This window comes from Equus quagga, chromosome 3 (genome assembly GCF_021613505.1).
Source record: "Equus quagga isolate Etosha38 chromosome 3, UCLA_HA_Equagga_1.0, whole genome shotgun sequence".
Lineage (NCBI taxonomy): Eukaryota > Metazoa > Chordata > Mammalia > Perissodactyla > Equidae > Equus > Equus quagga.
The window spans coordinates 72,499,120-72,508,965 of record NC_060269.1 but is presented as its reverse complement, the minus strand read 5'-3'; the positions used below and the strand labels follow the sequence as shown (position 1 = coordinate 72,508,965).

The following is a 9,846-nucleotide window of genomic DNA, read 5'->3' as shown; positions in this document are numbered from 1 at the left end:
TGAAAGCGTGTGTGTGTTCCCTCCACCTGAGGGACACTGACTGGTCTTTACAAAATTCTAGTTTTTTGAGAGCCATTACGAACAGTGACAGCAGTTTGGACTAAAACAAAGGTTACAGAGTCAACCAGAATCTCTGACTGTGCTGGTTGGAGAGCTTCATGTCCTAAACAAAGCTAGTCTGTGGAGCTTGGGAGAGGTGGCTGTTTTACCTAATGTGCAGAAATAAACACAAAGAGTCAAGCAAAGTACAGAAAGGGAAATATGTTTGAAAAAGATGAACAAGATAAGTGTTCTGAAACCAACTCTATCAAATAGAGATAGGTGATGTAACCAAAGGAGAACCAAAAATGATAGTGATAAAGATGCTCATTGAGCTCTGGAAAGCAAAGCATGACCCACGTGAGAATTTCAACACAGACACGGAAACTGTAAAAGGTACCAACAGAAATCATAGAGCTGAAAAATACTATAACTGAGCTGAAAAACTCAGTAGAGTGAATCAGTACCACACTAGGTCAAGCAAAAGAAAGGTGCAGCAAACACAAAAAAAAAGGCCAGTGGGAATTGTCTAAACAGAGGAGTAAAAGAAAAAAGAATGAAGGATAGTGAAGGTAGTTTAGGCACTCATGGGACACCCTCAGATGGACCAATATATGCATTCTGTGAGTCCCAAAAGGAGAACAGAGAAAAAAAAAGTGGTAGAAATACTATTCAAGGAAATAAAGTCTAAAAACTTTCCAAACCTGGGAAAGAGATGGACACGCAGATCAAAAAATTCCAAGAGAAACAAAACAATGCATTGAGAGATTCTCACCAAAACATATTATAATCAAATTGTCAAAAGTTAAAGACAAAGAAAAAATTTTGAAAGCAGCAAGAGTAAAGTGACTTGTTACATACAAGAGAATCTCCATAAGATTATCAGTGAATTTCTGTTTATTTGTTTGAGGAAGATTAGCCCTGAGCTACCATCTGTCACCAATCCTCCTCTTTTTGCTGAGTAAGACTGGCCCTGAGCTAACATCTGTGCCCATCTTCCTCTACTTTACATGTGGGGCACCTGCCACACCACGGCATGCCAACAGGTATGTAGGCCACACCCGGGATCTGAACTAGCAAAGCCCAGGCTGCCAAGCAGACTGTGCAAATGCAACCACTATCAGTGGATTTTTTTCAGCACAACCTTTCATGCCAGAAGGGAGTGAGATTATGTATTAAAAGTATTGAAAGGAAAAAAGAAACAACTGCCAACCAAGAATATTGTACCCAGCATGCCTATCCTTCAAATTAATGGGGACATAAATACTGTCAGACAGACAAAAATGGAGGGAAATTCATGTTTCTCCTTTAGTAATATAGGAACTTGTCACCTACCTGTTAGTATTTGGAAACTCTTTAATGAATACTAAGATCGCTCTTCCAACCAATCAGCACTTATAAGCCCGTTTCCTCTTCAGTAAATTTATTCATGCCTTTTTAAACTATTGCCTGATTCTCTTTAGCTTCCCATATTTTAAGCTACAGTATCCCTTTTTCAATAGTCTGGTAGCCAAAAAGTAAATTCACAATTCATCCTTCTTCATCTTGAAGAGATTTCCTAATAGTCATAGAGTGATGCCTAAAAAAAAAAAAATCCTAATGTATGGGGAAAGTTTTTTTCTGATTTCCATGAAAATCTAAGATCCTACCTCAGAGTAGCTGAGTCCAAGCCTTAATAAGTCAACAGTGAAATGGCAGACTTCTTAAATGCTGAGATATGGAAGTAGAACTAGGTCAGAATAAAACTTTTATTCATAGTGGATTTCAGCATCCCAAAAGAGGAATCCACAGCTTAATAATTAATCTAAATTTACTTGGTTTACCTTGTGCATTAGAAGAAGGTCAGCCAAAGCCCATCCCTATTTCCAGAGGGTGCGTTGTTTTCCTGAGTGAAATGTTGTAATCATTTCTTGATATTTCATCATAGGACTATTTATCTAATCCTGAAGTCTCTTCAGAGTAATAAAAGTAATTGCTATCTAGGAGTGAGGGTATGATTCACCTTAAATTTAAAGTTAAAACATAAAATTTTCTCTTTTTAGAGGCATGCCAAACTAAAAATTGGTCTCTGCCATGTCATTGGACTATTTTATTTGGGAAAAATTACGTTAAAATTATGGATTTGACACAGAATTTAACTGTTTTTAATAATCTTTCATCTGGGGAGTAGTGGAGGAGGAATTCAAATTCAGTAAGAAATAAAGAAGACATGATAAAGAGAAAAGTGAAGAGGAAAGGAAAAATAAGAAAGCAAAGAAGGAAGAAAGGAACAAGTGATGAATTAAAACAGAAGTCATATATTTTCTAAAGGTTATTTTGCGTAAGTTTATCAAGAGATTTAAACATGAGATAAATTGAACTTTCTAAAACTGGTTTCTTTTATTTCTCTAGAGAGGTAGATGAAAAAGGAAGTGGTCTCATTTGGAGAGGTGAAGAGCTTAAGTAACAATAATAACAACGATGATAAGAGTAATAAATACCATGATAGAATGCTTCTCGTGCAGTAGGCCTGGCGATGGGCACGCTACTTATATGATTTCTAATCATCACAAGTTCATTAGACATAAACCTAAGACTTCATACCCTCTATATTACAGATGAAAAAACGCACACACTTCCAGCCATTTAGGTTGCTAATCAATAACTAATTCTTCTTGAAGAATATTTTATGAGTCTTCAATACATATAAAAGTTGTTCAATTGGACATCAAATTGGTTTGAACAGAATTTTCCCTCCAGTGTGATGGGTTCATTGCAGAGCCATGAATGAGTGAAAACTAGATATTGACCCTCTCAGTCCTCCAGTTGTCTGTAATGCCTGAGCAGTCTACAACCAGCAGGTAGTTGAGTCAGCTGCCAACAGCCACCTCAGTTTACCCCAGTGTGGCAGAAGACTACCATTTATTTTGGTATCCATGTCATGAAAATTTTTGAGAAGTGCTGCTATAACAATTAAGTCAGGCTTCTATTATTATTATCAAGTTTGTTAAGGAAAATATCACAGCCTGTAAACATTACAATTTTTTAATCTATTGTTAAAACTAGGCATCTTGTAAATATATAGGAGTCCAAATTATTTATATATGATAGATAATTTGTGACTTCTCAATCTTCCTTTTCTTGTTTCTTGCTCATCTTTCTCTTTTAGCTCTCCTCCTCCTTCTACCCTGTAGCTCCTTCAGCCCTTTCAAATAATATTACTTGTATAAAGGTAGAAATAGACATGGATCCTACATTCCAAAACAGCAATTCCCAAAATCTTGTTGTTTATGTTTCCAGAGCTTGGTTTGATTTCAAATAATTTTGTCCACCCACACTCTGCCCAAGTGCTACCTGGCATTGAGATTGAGTCCTCTTTGGATAAAACCCTGCTGTTTATCATGATAAGAACTAATTTAATATATTTTTTAAAATGTTCTTTCCAGATTCCTAAAGATTTTACTTATCGGTTCATGTCCCTGAAAGACAGAGACAGATATCAAAGGTTTCCTAGCTGGAGGTTCAGACATGGACAAATAAGGCATGGAGACACTGGGAGAGCTGGGAGAAGGAAAATATGTGAGCTGACAGAATATTGGATCTAAACAGTGACCCAGAAAGCATATAATTCTACCATATCCTTTGAGGAATCATTAAATTAAAAGGCTCAGAGGAAAGGCTAAAGATCCCTGAACTTGAGGTAAGGATACCTGGGCTGCAGCAATAGTTCTGCCATTTCCTGTGTGTTCTTGGGCATGCAATTCCATTCCTGGAAGTTGTTCTTCCATCTGGTAAATGAAAAGATTCAACACAATCTTCTCTGAGCTTACTTCAAGCTCCAGTGTTCTATGATGCAGAATTTAAATGATATTTCCTTTTTTCTATATTAATACTTATTGCTTTATTGTATTTACTTCATCTCCAAGAATCCTATCAATATTACTAAAGTGGACTTAACATATTTATTTGATATAAATAACTAAGTGAATAAAATTATGTTTAGGGCTTTTCTTTTGATATTATTGAAGGTGCTCTTGGATATCAAGAAACAAAGACTGGAAATCACTAAAATTAAAGTCTATACTCTAAGGCAAAAGGTGTTGATATAAGTAACAATGAGCAGTCATTGTTTATGACTATAAACAAATAGTGTGCTTATAACTATAAGCAGATGCCAGAACCTAACCAGAGCACGCATGAAGGATCAGGCACCCAAGACAGAGGGAATGGAGTCACAGTTGAGAATCAGGTGTCTGACCAGATTAGGGAATGCACTTCTCTACACTTATCCAGCTCACTATGAAACAGTAGATTCTGAATGTTAGGGAAATTCTGTCTGTTTTAGACTACAATTTACCTGTATCAATATACTAGAACCAAAGAGACCTATTTTGTGCATTATAAAGGGAGCAGGTATAGATTTACCTACATTTTCCATTCTGCAAAACCTTCTTCTTGCTATAACTAATTGCATCTGACCAAGAGAAACACTTCTGTGTTAAATAAATTTCCATTACAAATATCTCTTCATTAGCCACATCTCCTTTCCTTCTCATATCACGGCCAATACACTTTAGAAACTCATTTTAAAAGATTCTGAAATTCCCCTGTCCCTGGATATCCTGCTAACCTAGGATAATTAAAACCCAGCGCACCACCGGGGAAGAGCAGCATCACCGCACACAGCAGTGGATGCTGGAACTCAGTCAAAGAGTAGAAAAAGGGAGAGTGGGCAAACTGCAAGAGTAGGGGAGAAAAAAGAAAGGAGGAAACGGGTTTGGAGGTAGGGGTTGTTAGTCAAGTATGTAAGAGGAAGGGTTACAAATTATGGAAGAGAAAAAGAGGTAGAAGAAAGGGAGGAAAAAAGGGCTTAAATTGGGGAAAGACAGAGAGGCATAGATTTGATAACACTACTCTAGAGGAGAGAGAATGAGGTGATGTTTTAAAGAAATGTATTATAGAACACACAACATTTATTTTTTTTCAATTTATATTATTTGAGTGCCAATTATATGCCTAAAACTAAGCTGGAAAAGAAAGACAGCAAACATATATGAGAAATATGCCTGGAAGCATGTGGCCCATTTTGATTCACTGGGTTAGGAAAGGTGGGGTCAGCCATACACAGTTGGTTGAGTAGTTTCCTTCCAAGAAGAAATTTTCTTTTTGTTGGGGTGTTTTTTGCCTGTTTTCTTTAGTTTCCGAAATTAGGTGGAAATAAGTGTGAAAAGACGTTATGCTGTCCAGCTCCTCATGCCACACTAGAGGCAATGGCTATTATTTTAGTACAAGGATGTGTAATGGCCAGTCAGATTAACACTGGTCCTTGAAATATTTTCTGTATGTTCTATAAAATGTATTATGTTGTAATTGGAAGAATTTAATAACCTCTATAGCTTCATCTATGCAAGAAATAATTCTGCCTAAAGGTCAAGGTGAAGAGACAATCCCAGTCCTGGAATAGAAGTGGGTGAGGGAGGCAGATCTCACTGCCCCTTCTGTGTAGTGATGAGTTAGTTATAATACCTCATGGTTTAAGCACCTTCCAAAGCTAAAGTTGCTTTTACAAGTTATCATATTCTTGTAAAACTATCCCTCCAAGGTAAGAAACAGGTTAGAATATTATAATTTAATATATTGAGAAAGAGGAGTTCAAAAAGTTGAATTAATTTCTTCAACCTGACATAGTAAACACATCTATAATTAGAGCTTCACAAGAGTTATAACAGCAAAGCTTCTCTATTTTGAAAATGCAATTTTCCTAATCTCACTATTTATTTCCTATCTAGAATCCATTTTTAAGGCATATTCACAGTTTTTAAATCAGAAAATGGCAAAAATTCTAATCCTGATCTCAGTCATCCTCCCCATGACACAGGTGTTAGAAAATAAAGTTCAAGGAGAGTAAAGGACTGAGTTGAGGAATCCTAGGGGATTAGGATACAGTGGTGGACTCTAGCTAGGTTCCAATCTGGGTGTTATTGCGGGAAAATAGGACAGATGCCTACATTTAGGGATAATAAACAATATCATATTTGACCCATGTATCCTCTTTGGAAATGCAAGATAAAAAATAAGGCGCCTTTGAAAGCTCTATAATGAGATGTTTCTCCTTTTCTTTTCCTGAGTATGGAAGCACTGGATTTTCTAAAACATATGTCAAACCCCAGCTAACTTGTCTAAACACATTTAAACCACCCTAATATTTTACATTTTAAAAATGAATTTATAGAGTCCGGTCCAGTGGCATAGAAGTTAGGTTTGCACACTCAGCTTCAGCAGCCCAGGGTTCACAGGTTCAGATCCCAGGCATTAACCTATGCACTGCTTATCAAGCCATGCTGTGGGCAGTGTCCTACATATAAAGTAGAGGAAGCTCAGGGTCAATCTTCCTCAGCAAAAAGAGGAGGATTGGTGGTGGATGGTAGCTCATGGCTAATCCTCCTCAAAAAATAAAAATGAATTTATCTATAATTATATGTTGTTCTTTGTAATGCAAAATATTTCCTTCTTAGAGAATGAAATATACGATAAGTAAACTCCAAGGTATAAAAGTCGGAAGATGGAAAGACCGAGGACTTAGAATGAGTTTTAGTCAATTCGGCAAAGGCATGGAAAAGAGGAAATAAAAATTTTCTCTACTTCAGAAAAATGTTAGTCAATATTCAAGCATTGAATTGCTTAAATAAATTAAACTGAATTAAAATACTATTAAAATAGAACAAAGTACTTATATTAAATTCCAAAAGAATACTTCAATCTTTAACACTCAAAAAACTCCCATTCTTCTGCATGAGAATCTTTGAAATGAAATGTATTATGCCACCACACAATTTAAATACAGTGAAAAAGATGTGATTTAAAACTGTCCTGATTACTTCTCTTAAATTATATTAGGAGGTTGGAACATGAGGGGTAGAAAACGTAGGAGCCATACATTTTTATCAATGCCTCAAAACTACATTTATTTTTACATTGAATCCTTCCTTCTGGAATGAGCTTAGCAAAATCTTATAGGGGAAACATAAATGTGAAGATATCCTCCAAAATTTGTTGTATACTATTGTATCTACAAGCCATTATGATGAAATTCCATTGAGAAAGTTAGATAGAGTCAAATCAATTTTTTTCAACAATTATGATCTCAATATTGGTTTGATTGAATTCAATGTTTTTGATGACCAGAAGTACCATTTGTAGAAAAAATCAAGTAAATATTTAAATAACATTTGAAATACAATCAAAATAATATTTTACAAGTTTATATATTTGAAGTGGTCAATTTGTAGAGCGTCTAAAGAGAGACATTGGTGAAAAGTAAGAGAAGGAGCTGAAGATGAGTATTTCTTTGCTGTGACTGACCACAGCAACAAACAGGAAACTGTATGGTCTCCAGTGGTAAGCATGCTTTATGGGAAACAGATGGGTGACTACTGAAACCCCAACTTTATTCCCCTTCCATCCAAAATTGCCCATTATTCAGAACCCTCACACTTTTCAAAAAATGACCATATCCTCAAAATACCACAGTCATCTTCCAAATCCCAAGAATGCCTCACAGTAGCTGGCATATGAGTTACATTAATTTTCCAGGTGGAGAATATTTAAGTCCAAAAGTGATGAAAAACTCCTGTATCCTTTTGTTCAAATCTCTAGCAGCAAATGCAGTTTCTTTAGAAGGTGATTACCCCTCCTGAGCACAAGCATCTCCCTGGAGCCTTCTCTAGGGCCCCTGTTACATCCTTGTTCCTAAGGCTATAAATGAGTGGATTGAGCAAGGGAGTCAGGATAGTGTAAAAGGCAGACACAGCCTTGTCCTGCTCAGGGGTATGGTAAGAGTGAGGCAGTACATAGGTGTACATGGCAGCCCCATAGAAGAGACTGACAACTACCATGTGTGAGGAACAAGTGGCCACTGCCTTTCGCCTTCCCTCTGCCTCACTCATCCTATAAACAGTGATGAGAATCTTTGTGTAAGAGGCTGAGATAACAGAGAAAGGGATGAGGAGCATCATGATGCAACATACATACATGGCTGTCTCATACGCTGATGTGTCCACACAGGAGAGCTTCAGAAGGGCAGGGACCTCACAAAAGAAGTGGTTGATTTCCCAAGAGGCACAGAAAGGGAACTGCGTGGTGACTGGGGTGAGCAGAAAGCCATCTATGGAACCTCCTAGCCAAGCTGCCACCACAATCAACAAGCAGATTTTGTGGCTCATGAGGACAGGATAGTGCAGTGGGTTGCAGATGGCAACATATCAGTCATAGGACATGAGTCCTAGGAGGAAGAACTCAGCTCCTGCCAAAGTCAAGTAGAGGAAGTGCTGGGCAGTGCATCCTGCAAAGTAAATGGCCCTCTGGCCCACCATCTGGTCAACCAGCATCTTGGGCACAATGGTGGAAATGTACAGGATGTCCATGAGAGAGAGCTGGCTGAGCAGGAAGTACATGGGGGTGTGGAGGCGGGGGTCTATGTGGATGAGAATGATCATGATACTGTTGCTGGCTATGGAGATCACAAAGACCAGGAGGATGATGGCAAAGAGAAGCCAAGGGAAACTGGAGTTCCTGAACAAGCCCAGGAGGACAAAGTCAGCATACATGGACTAATTGCCCCACTCCATAGTTCTGTAGGTTACACAAAAGAGAGATGGATATGATGGGCAAAGCTGGACACAAAAGATAAATGTTTGATTTTATTAAAACCTTACTGTGTGGCCCTGCACAAATCAAGGCAAATTAATCACATCTCATTGTGCAATTTCCTCCTTTTTCTAATACTTACTGTGGTTGATTCCAGTTAATGGTTTGCTTTGTGAAATTAGCCTTTTACCTTTGGGTTCTAAGTATGATCCACATCCATTCATGAATCTCAGAATTTTTAATTTCTGGAAGAACATCTTCAGCAGGATTATGTTATGTCACACCATTCACTCAAGGATGATATGCTTGACTTGCTGACTATTCTTAATTTAGATGTCATGATGAAACAATTTTATGTCCTTTGGCTCAAGAACATTAATTAATTAATTAATTTGTTCACTTTTGCTCAAGCATAATCTTTCATTGGGGAAGATACACATAAAACAGTTAATATGCAACCTGTTTGATTGAATGGGGATAGAGTGGTGGGTAAGGAAGGGAGAGGATCCTTACCATACACTTTTCTCCCAACATGAGGCTCTAGTTCTCACACTTGAAATTCAGTTTGAAAACCACTGATCAAGAGTATACATTTTGCCTATGAAATGATAATGACCTTGACATATTTTGCCTAATTTACAACATTCTTGACTCACTTGTACATTGTAAGATTTGAGTGTTTAGCTTATATTTATTAGGTGTTGGATATTTGAAAATAATGATTTCACGTTGAAAAATAAAATACAAGAGCTCTGAGCTCTGAGAAACAATCTAAGAATTAGGAGAAAGAAGACAATCAAAGGCAAAAGTCTTTAGGATAAAGTGGTGTTTACTCTCCTTCTTTTAGCAGAAAACTGCTGATTAATAACATACCATATTAACATGATTAGTGAGATGGGAGCAAAAACTAGTGAGTAACTTTTTAATAGAAAAAAGAAGGAAAAAACTGATTTAAATAATACTATAGAGTATTGTCTTCCCAAAGAGGAAAATTTCTGCTTAAACCTGAAGTTTAATTATGCATAGATAGCTATTTAGTTAAATAAGATTACTACAGTTATAAACTGGTAGGTTATTTGGACAAACAGTTTATATCAGCATCATATAGATCTGCACTGTCCAGTATGGTAGCTGGAAGCCACATGAGGTTGTTGAGCACCTGAAACATGGCTGTTCTGAAGG

General features: G+C 37.0%; 1 protein-coding gene across 1 annotated transcript; it reads right to left on the bottom strand.

Annotated features, from left to right (window-relative positions):
- Positions 1–7,691: 7,691 nt before the first annotated feature.
- On the bottom strand, positions 7,692–8,620 carry LOC124237483 (olfactory receptor 2T7-like). Its single transcript, XM_046657155.1, is given in 2 exon segments — positions 7,692–8,564; positions 8,567–8,620. Coding segments are annotated over 2 exon segments (927 nt in total).
- Positions 8,621–9,846: the final 1,226 nt, after the last annotated feature.